Source organism: Melospiza georgiana, chromosome 3 (genome assembly GCF_028018845.1).
Source record: "Melospiza georgiana isolate bMelGeo1 chromosome 3, bMelGeo1.pri, whole genome shotgun sequence".
NCBI lineage: Eukaryota > Metazoa > Chordata > Aves > Passeriformes > Passerellidae > Melospiza > Melospiza georgiana.
The window spans coordinates 109,304,526-109,318,597 of NC_080432.1; the positions used below are offsets into that span (position 1 = coordinate 109,304,526).

General features: G+C 36.9%; 1 protein-coding gene across 5 annotated transcripts in view; it reads right to left on the bottom strand.

The window, feature by feature from the left end:
- Window positions 1-14,072, bottom strand: part of COL19A1 (collagen type XIX alpha 1 chain) — a 178,865-nt gene that overhangs the window by 89,577 nt on the left and 75,216 nt on the right. For all 5 annotated transcript variants that reach the window (XR_009114228.1, XM_058019508.1, XM_058019510.1 and 2 more), the window contains one exon: window positions 2,624-2,677. Coding sequence is in view for 4 of the 5 variants with exons in the window: in XM_058019508.1 (XP_057875491.1) it covers window positions 2,624-2,677 (54 nt within the window). In the remaining variant the exon portion in view is untranslated. The remainder of the gene's footprint in view (window positions 1-2,623; window positions 2,678-14,072) is intronic.

Genomic DNA, 14,072 nt, shown 5'->3' on the forward strand with positions numbered 1-14,072 from the left:
AAAATAATCAGTTAAACACTTACTTTAATATATATACTAGATTTTAATTTTAGATTTAACTTTTTTTTTCCCCACTTACAAGAAAGACACTATTCCTCTACCAGCTATGCGTGACACATGCTGACAGATATGATAAAACTTGCTGTTTTGGCTTACTTTTGCTGAAGGATTTAATTTATGTCAGAAAATAGTAATTGGCAGTATCCCATGACATTCATTCCTACCTGCACCAGTGATCAAGGAAACAACATGACTCAAAAAAAGTCTAAAAGTTTCTGTCATAAAGATCTTCTTTTCACTTCAGATCAACAGGCAGACATATGGATATAACAGAGAACATATTCCACAGACAGCTTCATGGATATCTATATTGCAAATTTGTCCTCATTCCACACAGGCTATGTGTGTTTTTAAAATATTTTTCCAGATAGTGTCTCTATGAAGCTTCATTTGTTACAGTGGACAGCATTATTACCAAATCACAGAATCATTAAGGTTTGAAAAGACTTCCAAGATCATCAAGTCCAACCTTTCACTGATAACCACCTTGTCAACTCGACCAGACAACTCATAACTCCTCAGTTATAAAAGCAGACAAGTCACACACACAACTGTAAAACAGAATATCCACAAGAATGGTGAAGGGAAACAACATCTTAAAAAAATTACAGGATTTTAGTGGCAGCAATGTGTCACCTGAGTTTAATGTCAAGTGGCTAAGAGTCTCAAGGATGAAAGAGATACTACTCAATACCTGCTTAGAGACATGGACATGTACTACAGGAACTCTATTAGTAATATATTAAGTTATTTATAGCTACTCCTTAGGAAACTAAAAACAATGGCAACCACAGTCGTAGTATTTATAGCAAGTATTCATGTTGTCAGATGGATTTTGAATAATGTCCCAGGCTGGGACACAGCATTGTAGAACTTGGCTCAGATTACTGGAGAGATAAACTGGGAGATGTGCAGAACATTCAGATATATTCACAGTTCCCGCCTCAAAACCTGGTTCTCAATGAGATTAACTGAGCCAGTTAGCATGAGTGAGAGAAGAGGAAATTAAAACTTTCTAGGTATTTCATCACTACAGCCTAGACTCCAAACCAGGTCTGGCTTCCCCTCTGTCATGCTACTTCTTTCTAGCAAGAACTTTCTGTACAGCTAAGAAAACACAACTTAGCAACAGCCAGCAAAAGTTTTCTGTGACACCTACTTTTCTGATTTTGATTAAAATACATTCAAATATGTTTCTACCATTTGTTCAAGAAAAAACGTTCAGTCATTATCTTCAAGTTCTTTAGAGGACGGAAACCCTCACTCCCCCAGGCAGAGACAACACCTGCCAGAAGGCAGTGCCTCTAGCTTTAAGTGTTTTCAGGCTGCTCTTATACAGCACTGCAGATTATACCAATGTAAGTAGATTAACTTGATTATTGCAGAAATATCAGATGCTACATTTCTGCTTGCAGAGCAAGTTAGAGAGACACTTAGAAAGTAAGAGTTAATGATACACAGACCTGCAAATTTAAAGACTGATATCTCTATGTAGAGTGATAACTGAATTCAAAGCATCTTATGTAAGCATTCCTAAAAGAGAATTATGTGTGGTTTCAAACAATACAATGTTATACTGCCATATGCAGTTTTACTTCAGTTTTAATGTTTTAATGACAGTTTCCATAATAATAATCTACCATTTACTGACACACTGCAACAGTTCAGTAAATATTCAAAAATATGAATGTTCAGTATTTTTCACTTTCATAGTGCCACTATGTTAAATATGCCCTAGAGTTAATTAGATCCTTGGTATACCTTACTCTTCCTAAAAGATTGATGGAACAAGATCTCATGTAGTAAAGAAGATCATGTAAGACCAACACAGAAATGTCACCAGAGCTATGGAAAGAAACACAGATGTGTTTTTTCCATGCTGTCAGCATATATGTATGTATTAGAGAAGGATATGGTTCACCTTTACAGACAGACAGGCTACAAGAGAATACCTCTACAAATACCTAAATGTAGTTTCAGCTTAGTACACAGTGCATGTTGTCACATGAAGGACATCCACTTAAAAATAGCCTGATTTACCCAGCATTAAATTATAATTACCTAAAACAGGAAAAATATTTTTATGGTTACAGTGTGCATGGAAAGTCAGGTGATGTAAAGAGTGTCATAATTTCATAGCCTGTTTTACTGCATTTTCAGTACCCCCAGCTAGACTGCCATAGTATTTTTGTGTTAAATGCTGACCCTTTAATTCCTTTGGAAAAGCTGCTTAAAAAAGTATTACTGAATGTTTTTTCCAACTCCTGTATCTGGATTCTGCTCCTAATGTCAGTCATTCCCCATCCGGGAGATGCTCTCTGCCTTCAACAGCAATGCTTTGCACCTGTAGAGCCAATATCATCCAGCATTAAAACCTAAAGCCAGGGTAACCCCCATCAAGATCAAGAGGGAGAAGGACAGGAAGAGGGTATAAAGCAAACTTCATCAACAGGAATACCCAATTTCTAAATCCATCACTCTACCTGCATAAAGTCTGAATTGCATTTCTTACCCACCCATCCAGAAGTTTGTGACTTGACTGTTTCACTATTGTTCCATTTACCTCTGCTCCAGGAAGGCCTTCTGGTCCTGGTTCTCCTTTATCTCCTTTTTCACCCTAAAAGAATTAATATTTATTTTATTATATATACTCATGGCACATAATAACCCACAATACTTTTAACAGCAAAAATATTTTACCATTCTGGTCTGTTCTACATGTATATTTCTGGATGCACAAGCAAATCTATTCCTCACATTCCAAAAGAAATTCTTTCCAAATAAATGTCCCTAAAAAATGTCTAGCACTCTGAGAGGTACAGTTCTCTGTACTTCATCGTGTCATTGAACATCCATAAAGACTCACCACAGTGTCTTGTTGTTTCTTGTTGTTTTTCAAAAAGATGGTGGTGAAACAAAAATTTACACAAGGAAACAGTTTAGTTTTTGAAAATCATAATCTTAATATTGCATTATTTTTTTCATTCTGAGATGCAGTTTTCTTATCAGATGCTTAAAGTAAGTGTTTATTTACAAAGTCCTCAATATTATTATTTGTCTTTGACCCATCTGGTATATGGTTCACTATTTGCATATGAAAAATGGAAAAAACTTTTGTTCTGAAAATTTTCTTACAACTATGAATATGAACACCATGATTAATCAAAAGAAAAAAAATGGTGGGAAGGTTCCTTCAGAATTGACTATCGCTGGTTCCTGAGTTTGCTCATGAAACACTGACTACAAAACACAATAATCTTTTTAGAATACATGAAAGAATTCAGTTCCATATTAACTCTAATAGCCATACTATCCTAGTTAAGACATATTTTATCAAAGTGAATAAAATACACCTGTTAAAGAAGGATAATTTAAGAGAAAATACCTCCCAGAAGCAACAAGCTTGAAGAGCTCTACAATTGAATCTCTGACCCTAAAATGAAGCTTGTCAAATCAAAATAAGTAGCCATAAAGTAACATAATTCTGATGGAAGTGCAAGGACTGACTTAATTAGAGTCTAAACTCTTCACATAAACCAAAGAAAACAAAGAGCTCTTCACCAAATTTCCATTATCTCCAGGGGACTACATTTATCTGAGCAGAACCTATTCATTATATCAGCATCGTCTTCCTAACTCTATTGGGTAAATGGCATTGAGCTGAGATCATTCAGCTAACTGCATTTGTGACACAGCCCTGATTCAGAGCTATTTCTCCCATGGCAATGACAGAGGGCTTTTCATCTAATAATCAGTTTTGCAAAATTAGTGTATGAGCTTTGTTGAACAACTGAAGCCTACTAACAAATTAGCAGCAGCAAACTGTGAATTTAATAATCCCACTCCCAAGATGGCTTTGCTGATTCATTTTTTCCATTTTAATACATCTTGTTGATAAGAAGCTTAATGCTACACAATAGTTTGAATCATACAGTTAAGGTTTTCCCCCAAGTATTCCCTTTCTTACTGGTCAAAAAAAACCTCCACCACAAAAATCTGTGCATTTACTGCAAAGTTCAAATGACACCAAACAGTTATAGGAATTTAAGACTTATTATTTTAGTATGTTTAAACTATAGAGTCCTCTTTGTTCTATGGATTAAGACACTGTTTGAGAGAGTAATTTTCTTTCACTGTCAGTTTAAAAAAAAACCCAGTTGAAATCCCAGGCGTACTGTTCTTTTTAAATAGCTCACTTAAACTTTTAGAACTGCAAAAGTGACATTTTACTTTTCATCACCGTGACATACTGAACACTTAATACTGCTTTCAGGGTATTTCAACTAGAATCAGTTACACTGCTGCAATCTTGCAACAGTTATAAAGGTACACTCACATATTTGACATAATATGTCCTTATGTGAATGTATTTTTAGAAGATTTATAAATTTATGGAGCTAGTTTTTTATTCTATGGCTTGTATATCTGCTTTCACTTTAAGAAGAATGATGCAAATATGTACAGATTTGCTTCAGAAGTAGTAGCATCCTGTAAATGCCTTGATGCATAGGTGGAAACCTAAGGTGAAAGTTTCTTGTCATAATTTTTTATGCAACATCTTCATTGCCATAAAAAGCTAAACAGAGAGCCTAGCTAAAAGATTCCTGTTTCCTCAGCCTCAGTTATCATTTGCCTGGCTGTGAGATGAGCAGTACGTGTTGGTGAACGTGCCTTTTCCTCTCCAGCAGGCAGACACTGACTTCAAAATGCCACCAGGCAGCTCTAGACACACAAATGTGGCTGGTGAGTGCAGGGTAGAAAGAAACCCCCCCATTCCTTATGGTTTACACAATATTTGAGTTTAAGATGTTTCTCAGTTTCTTTGACAAAATGATAAAAAGCACCCCCTGTTAATGAGCCTTGGACCTCAGCAGAGCCTCTGGCTTTCTGCCAGGTATGCAACTTCACATGAACATACCAATTTTTTAATGGAGTACACAATTTGTACTTGCCAAGCCAATCATATGGAATGTCCATGTTCTCTGTGAAGCCAGAATGCAAGCCAAACAGAGGTCCAATTTCTACAATTTATTCTCACAAGATCTGAGCCAAGTCATATTAATTTCTGTCTTTATGAAGCACACTATACTGCATAATTACCAGCTTCAAATCTAGCCAATTTGCAGAGTTGCTGAAGCCACTCTGCAGTGTAGAGGAGGCTGTTAATAATCAACATTATGGCTTTGTGGCAATGTACCTTACAGATTACCAAAAAGAGAGAAAAACGTGTTAATGTCACTTCTATATGAAGTGCTCCTGCCTGCTTATACTACATTCAGATGAGACAATTAAATACTATTTATTGCAAAAACAGGATGACAAAACTATGAAAGCATCAAACCTTTTTTATTAGTTAACTAAAACTAACCCAGTGTAACACTGAATTATTTGTTTTTCTTCGGGTGAATTCTGCATTCCATTACCCCGATGGAACAAGCTGACGGGGTTGCTCCAGAACAACTGCTGGGAGGGATTCACTCTGCTGTGTGTAATGGTGGATGCACTGAATTCAGTGATAGCATTCTTTAATTAGGGCCAGGGGTAAATCCACAGCCTCTGCAAAACGAGAGTACCAGCCTCCAACTCACTTGTCCACTTTAAGATTGCCCCATTTTCCTTGCACACTATTTCGCCCGTGTTAGAATGGCAAAGAAATATATTTGGAAATAAAATACATTTAGACCTAAAAATTGAACTAAAAAGATAAACATTTTTCTGCAACAGTGCACTGTTAATTATATAAATAAGGAATTCCTGGTATCAGTTTTTGGAAGAATTTTAAAGTGCCATTGTTAATTAACACTTGCTGAATTACTCTCCAAAGTACACAAGCTATATAATACCACAAAGTCAGTGTGGACACCTTATAATTTTTAGCCTCTGAAACTCCATGATTTTACCTACATATCTTTAAGACAGTTATGATTTGTCATTTTGTAATACTTTTTTTCCTGTTATGTCACAGATCTGTCTCAGCAGAATGTTCTACATGAATTTTATTTTCTTGTGACCCCTTTTCCATAGCTTCTTTTAAACTGATCTCAGCTCATAATAATGCTTATTGATTTTTCTTGAGTAAGTTATGAATGAAAAAGAATCTACACCTTCAGTTATAACAAACCCAGCCTTTGTTTCTTTCTGATTTTCTGACAGATGTCTGAAGAGCTAGGGTTATGAAGAGCTCCACCCCAATAATAATCTTACTGCCTGACGTGTAAATCTTCACAGAATATGGGGTGGTATGCTTTAGGAAAGGGGCAATACACAGGGTGAAGCCCCTCAGGAATGCTGAGAGACTATACCATTTAAAAGGAGTGGAAAGCAAGGCAAACTAATGATTTTGACTCCGTTTAGTCTGGGAGGTACTATGCAAGGAAATAGAAGAGTGACACATGAAGCTCATTTCCAAACAGACTGTAACCCTGTAGCACATAGGAGCATTTCCTAAGCAGGATCAGAAGGGGACAGCATAATACATTGCAGAAATACACTTCTACTATAGAAAACAAAAATCAACAGAGATGATCAGGAAGGATGTCACCTTGAAGTCCATGTCTTCCCAAGCCCATATATTTAGGATACTCAGACAAAGCAATAAATCAGGTGATCCCAAACTTCATAGAGATCAGACAGCTCAGTAGACACACTTATCAAGAAACAATGACCAAAAATCTGCTGATTCCAGACTCTGCCTTTGCTGTCTTGTACCAGAGTCCTAAATAAGTGTTGTGCCTGAACATACTGGATACCATGTCAGGAAAAAGATCTTTCCTTCCTGCTTTTTTACATAGACTGAGCAATACTTAAAATATTCACAATGGTTAATTACTGCTTGTTGTCACACGTCACATTCCTTAAGCTCTAAGCACTTCTAACCAGAGAGGCCATATAAAGGCAAATAACCACCTCAACTAAAGGCAAAACCTTAGGCACAGAACAATCTGAATTCAGGCCAGCCCAAGGCTCCAAAGCTGCACCAATGAACTGCCTCATTCTGTCAGCAGGAATAAGGCAGCCATCCATTTTTATTCTTTGTAGTAAAACCTTAAAATGCAAAATTACTTGGATCAGTTAGAACAGCAAACAAAGAAAAAACCAACCCAAAAAACCCCAACTCAAACCCTAAGTAGAAGTTTCAGTGTAGTGCTCTCCAATGGAGATATCCAATGCACAGAGAACAAGAATAACCCCTGGAGCACTACTGCAGAAAAGTATCTGGATATTATCATGGATCACATAATACATGGAAATCTGTAACACAAAGACATTTTTAAAAGGCTAAACTCCATTCTCCATTTGTAGAATGTAAGCTGAAAAAACCCAGCTATTCTGGCTTACTTGCCACTGATGAGAAAAGTGAAAAATAACACCTAGTTCAGGGCATCATATTTTTCTGCTCTTCTCCAAGCTAGAATGACAGAAAGTGTGAAAAATAGTTAGGAGGTAAGAATGAACACAGGACATGCTGATGGATCTCAAGTATGGGAAAAAATGTTCTAAGTGGGACATCAAGGTTTCTATACCGATAATAGAAAGAATAGATTTCATTTCAAATGGGGTGTGGGGGGTGGAATTTGTGTTAAAAAGGCAGAGAAGTACTGTAATGACCTAAGATTAGAATGAATTTGCCTAAACTGTAGATTTTGCTTGAGAATGCTCTAAGCAGACTTGATGATTCTCCATTGTATGTGCATCTTCCTGTAGGTGAGGCAGATACAGCCCTGAACACTATTTCAGGATAACATTTCCTCCCCACTCATCCCCACTGCTCCAGGGTTCTGGTATGATTGCTCTCTCTTAAAAATGTGTCAAAGTTACATGCTGAAATAGTTTTGGCTTTTCTTAGGATGATGTCCTTGCTGAGTGAAGATTACAGTGTTTGCAGGTACCTGTCTTAAGGAGTCAAAGCTCTCTCATTTAACAGTGTCTCCTTTTATCATAAAGATGTTGAAAGACAGACAAACATTAATACAAATGTCACAATATACAAAATAACAATATGATCGAGATGTTTGCTCTGTCCATGCGCCATTACTGCCAAGCACAATGACTGAATGAGTTCAGAGACACAGAATAGCAATTAAAATTAAACCAAATAACACTGGCAAAAACAGGAGTACACTGATAAAAATATTCTGAAGAGCTAGCAATCTTTTTGGATTGAAGGACTGCATGCACATTCATTCAAGTAGTTTAGGTATACATTCCTTTCTCACACATTCCTTATGAAAGTTCAACTCTCCCATGGCAGCATCCACAAACACTGATTTCTAAAACAGTCTATTAATTCCATGGCACCCTGACAGGCTATTAAGTGTCCTCAGTCACAGTCCTATTGAAAACTCATAACATAGGCTACAGAACTATGCTTGAGAACCAAGCCTTAAGTAATGTCCAATTTTATTATTTCACAACTAGAAAATGCCACAGCAAGGCGACCAGCAATGCCTTATTGAAAAGACAGGTGAAGATTCCTATGATCTCTTAATGTGCTCCTTACTAAATCTCATCTTGGTTATTATCTTCAGTGTAACTCTCTCCTGGGAAAATCTAAGAGATTGCCTAACATTCCCTAGTGCTGACCAGAGCCCTTGAAGATCACTAACCAAATGAATACTAAAAGGGATTCAAATGTACTGTGGCAAGTGGAAAAGGTAAGATACACAGAACACCTTTTCATCTAAGAGATTTGGTAAGGTAAAAGAAACATAAAGACACAACTTCATCCTTCTGGTTAATAGATACTAGTCAGCATAAGAAAAAAAACCTGAGATTCTGGCTAACTCTTGCTTGCTACAATGTATGCAAATCTAATCACAATCACATATTTAGTTTTTTCAATAATAAATGTCCCAACATAAATAATTAATGACCTAATCATGCTTAAGATGCTCACACTGGCTTTTCTTTCTGCCACATGAAATTTAGATTTTTTATTTTGCAAACTTTCCTTTGCATGCTATCCTGCCACAGCTCATGCTGTCATGACCATTTAAATTTCTTTTTTCTTTTCCTTTAAACCTTTCAATGTCAAGGAGAAAAATTCTAATAAAATCAACAATCAAAACTCCATTCTTTATGGTAATTATTTGATCATCTATGCCCAGCCCTAACTTGATAGAAAAATTCTTAACCCAATATTAAAGCTTTATTCATAGAAATAAGAAAAATAGTATAACCTAAAGCATGAAAGCATCTGAAAGCAGAGTTTCAATCTCCTAGATAATAAGTATTCTTAACATTCACTTGAATATATTAATACTGTCTTCAGAAAGTATCATCAGTCAAGCAAAATGTGTTTATAAGGAAGAGTCACAAAGCTTTTTCATGGTGATCTTAATTTTCAAACCATACTTTGTACTTCTGTGCAAAAACTTTAGCGGGTGCAAACAGTAGTCTAACTCCTCAGAAAAACCCAGAATATATTTTAAAACTCAAAATCCATCATTCTGAATATTAATGAATATTCTATTCTTTATTCACTCCATCTCACTGAGCTCTGCAATAAATTTGACACACCGAATATCATTCCAGTTTAAAAATTGGTGTACTACATATAATTTATTGTGCTATATCTTTCCTCATAACCCAAAAGCAAAAGCCTTTCTAAACTATAAAGACTCCTGAATTCAGTCAGACAACTCATACATGTATCTTTCCATGCAGAGGCCATAAAGGGAACACTCATGGTCCAGTCTTCCTCTCCTTCTACAGTGTCTCTGGCTAATCTCATCTGCAAATATAAAATCAACAATCATTTCTGTGAGTCATCAGTTACATCCAGACTTGACTACTCGCCAAGAGCACGTCTTAACTTTCCAGTGCCTCATATCTAATCTATGTTTGAATTGTTTTAAATATTTCTTTCAACATTTTTTACTTGAGGAAGCTTCCTCTTTTTGTCACTGTGAAAAACACTAATTCTCTTGGTCAGAAAGAACTGGAATTATCTTGAAGTGGGTCTCTCAGATACAATCCACATCCAGACCACAGACAAAATGTTTTTCATCCCTCTACACAGCTTCCACTTTGATCCAGGCTATTTTCACAAATACTCCCTCATCCCGCTCTCACCTACCCATTAGGATTGTCATAGTTAAAACTCCAGTCATCATTTATCTTCTCCTTTGACGGTTCTCATGCACACACACTTAAATACCAGGACATTTAAGTGTAGAATTCAGTGCACAGTTCGGCATTGCAGGGCTTACATAAGGTCATACCACGTATTTTCATACAGTAACTGCTCCCTTCAACTCAATTTTCCTCTAGTTTTATGAACATAATATCTGCACAATAGATGTAGCATCATTTTTTGTATTATCAATTTTTTAATTAGCCAGTCAGGTCTGGTGTCTCTGCAGGTGTCCATCTTCTGTCTTAATTCTTACATTTTAGTTATAATAACCCTTGTATTAAATAAATGGTCCACTCTGTCTTTGTACATTGCATAACACAGGGGATTCATAATACATGTCTCAGCTTGCACAAATCCCTGAGTTAGTACAGAGTTTTGTTCTTACATCGCTCCAGAACAAAACTAATAGCTGAATTTGGCTCTGCTTCCCCTCACGGATCTTCCCAGTAATTTTAACCTTAAGTATCTTGTATATCTATCAATAGATTAAAACCTCAAAAGAAAAAACTGTCTCAATAACGAGCAGATTATTTTTCCATTTCTTAAGTAAATACTAGAAATGGATTTGACTTGCAGCTACAATTGTTTAAAATTCTATCTGCCTTTTAGTGGGGAGGTTTCTGTTTATAGCGGGTTGGTGTTAGTGTTGAATGAAGATTTTTCCGTAGGAGGAATAAACTAGTTTCTTTTCAGGGCTTGTCTCCTAAGGCAACCGAAAGCCAATCTGTTCTTGACATCAGTTGACAAATAGTATTGCTTTCACAGAACGTAGTATTTTTTAGACACACATGCTTTCATGGCTTTGGCAGGGCATAGCTATTGTTATTTATACTCCAAAAGATGTTCTGCAGATGGTTAAAGCCACATCAAGTGTTTGCACAAGCTGATGGACTGCTACGTCTTTCCTGCCAAAGGCTGCACCTCTAGCTTGATTTCTGTCACATGATAACCATAATAAAAGCCTTTTCTGTAGCTGTGACTATTAACCATGTTCATCAGGCCTACACAGAGAGCAGTATCAGTTTTCTCTATTTTCTTAGACTACAATAAGTAGTTTATTAATGTCACAGAAATCCATCCTTTGTATCCAGGAAACTGGTGTTTCAATAAAGCTCTCACAAACCCTGGTAGAGTTTAAAGATGTGGCATGTTCAGTCTCCTAATGGGTATTTATCTGAGGTGGAGACTTGATCTGTTCAAAATACACCCACCGTGCTCAGTCAGACTTCACTAAGGTCAGTTCAAAATGTAACTAGAAAAGTAGGAAATTTCTGCCTTTTGCACAAAACTTAGTAAATAGAGATTTAATAGAAGTTTTCTCCCCTTTTGAGAGGATCAAAATAAACAGCTCCCACCTTCCTGGCAACTGTCCATACAATCAGCCTATATAGGTTCCATGGGTACCATCATAGAACAATTACATTTCTCTTCCAGCTGAACGACTGTGCACTGAAGGGTGGAAAACCAATGGGTCTAGAATAAATACGTGGGACAATATTCTGCAGCTGAATGGGAGGAGTTATCTTTAGAAAGGTCATCCTGGAAAATCTGAACTGTATCTACAGCCAGCTACCAACAAGAGGAGTTTAACTTAGTGCTAGCCTTCAATAGGTACATAAAATGCTACCAGGATAAAGCCTTTTTCTTTCTCTGTGCACAATATATACTTGCCTCAGCATATCAGAAAGATCAGTGATATGTTTCCTGTAGACATCTAAGACAACTCAGTCTTCACCTACTTTTCACCTACTGTCACAGAAACTCTCAGCAGGTGTTGCAAATTAGCTGCTCTTCTAATCCAGCTTCTTTGGCTTCTCAAACTGAAATTTAACAACACACTAGATGACAAATGTGCATACTGTAAAAAGTAGCATCATAAAGCTGCTGACTGGGTTAGCTACATTAGCACATCCTTCTGTACAATTTACCATTCTTGAACTTTTGTGCAGATCCTCTATAACAACCTTTTTACCCTTGACTTCCATGCTGTGTTATGTCAGGTCTTCCTCAAAGTATTTTTTATTTATGTCCAGATGAGCATAGAGTGTGGCACAAAAGACATGATTTATGGAGAAAATGGCACAGACTACTAGATGTTAACACTGTATTGTGTTGGACTCATTCCAAACCCACACTGAAGTAGCTCAAGTGTGAATTCAAGAGCCATTAGAAATTGCAGCACCTTAGGCTTATTCCCAACACACATCTTTCAGAATAGCTTCATCCAAAAAGAATCATATTGTTCTCCAACCTCAAAAGTCATCCATATAGGTCTGCAGCACCTTTTAGTCACTTAAATATGCCTATTCTTCTGAATTACATCAGTTGCTGAAGAATAGCCACATACCAGTCTGGAGAAACAGAATGTGCTGGGATATAAACCCAGTAAACAGAGGCACTTTCTTGGTCTAAACAGTTCCCTGACTTGTTTCTTTTACTAGGAATCACACAAACAGTTGCAATAGCAGTGCACAGGGACACTGGGGATAGCAAGAAGCAACTGGAAAGGAGGAGATTGGGAGGAAGACCACTTTTATCACTGACAGTACTACGTTAATAAACATCAACTACTGCTAAGTGGAGGGAAAAAAAGTGCTTTGGAACTTAAATATACTTTATGATGTATATTGCTGGCTTTTCAGTAGTAACATCCACATCTGTCTTTGCAGGTTGTAGAAAGATTCCCCTGCTCATATGCACACACTGAGTTCTATTTTTAGTATATTAATGAAAACAGTTCTGTCATCTCCTCTTCTACAGTGACCAAGGTCTATGACCATTTTGTTGTTTCTTCTTTCATCACATCGTTCATGAGTTCTAATCCTTTTCCTCATTGAAAACAACTCTCACTCAAAGTTGCAAAAGCTCACATACAGAGTCCATTGACTTAAACTTGCTTAAGAAAAAGAGGACAGATTAAGATGACACAAAAGAAAGAAATTGTTTGCTGTCAGGGTAGTGAGGGACTGGAACAGGCTGCCCAGAAAATTTGCCCAGTCCCTGCAAGTGTTCAAGACCAGTTTGAATGGGGCTTTGAGCAACCTATAATCTATAGGTGTCCTTGCCTATAGCAGGAAGATTGGAACTAAATATGATTTAAGGTTCCTTCCAAATCAAACCATTCCAAGATTCTGTGATTTCATCTACAAATTTCCATCCTTGCATTCATGCCTATTTTATAAATATTAAATAAAAGAATTTTAAAAGAGATCTCAAAGTATGAGGCTAAACTATAGGAACTGCAAGGCTCCATAAGCATGTGTGCAATTTATGCTAAATGTTATTTTCAAATATTGCAGCATCAATACTCTTTATTAAATTATCCTATTTTTTCTTCTCATTAGATACCTGTCAGTACAGTCTTTTTCATAAAGAATAATCCGCTGAAACAGTTCTCAGTTGCAAAATGTGCTAAATGTGCACCATGTGTTACAGGTTGAAATTTTTACATTAATTTTAAATTAATTACCATTTATTAGCTACCAGTCAAAAAGCTTACAGGTTTGTTTCCAAACTAGCAAGTGCTTTCTCTAGGCATTGCAGCTGTAATAACATCCAGTCTTCCATCTCTGGATATGTCTTCACAGAAATCTCCAGAAGTGGCACAGAAGGCACAGAATGTACTGGAAGCAGTACATTCAAAGGACTCAGCACTCTGCTCACACTGTTAAACCTCATATCTCAACAGAATTCCCCCTAAGGAAGCTGCAGGGCTTCTGATACCCCAGACAGCTCATCAGAACAGGCACGGCTGTTTGTGCAGAGCACTGCGTGAGCTGTCTTGCCCAGAGATCCACATCTGGGCCTGCCAAGCAAGAAGCTTCCTACACTGTGGGTGAAACTGGGTGAAACTGGAATTCGGAGAGCTTTGTGG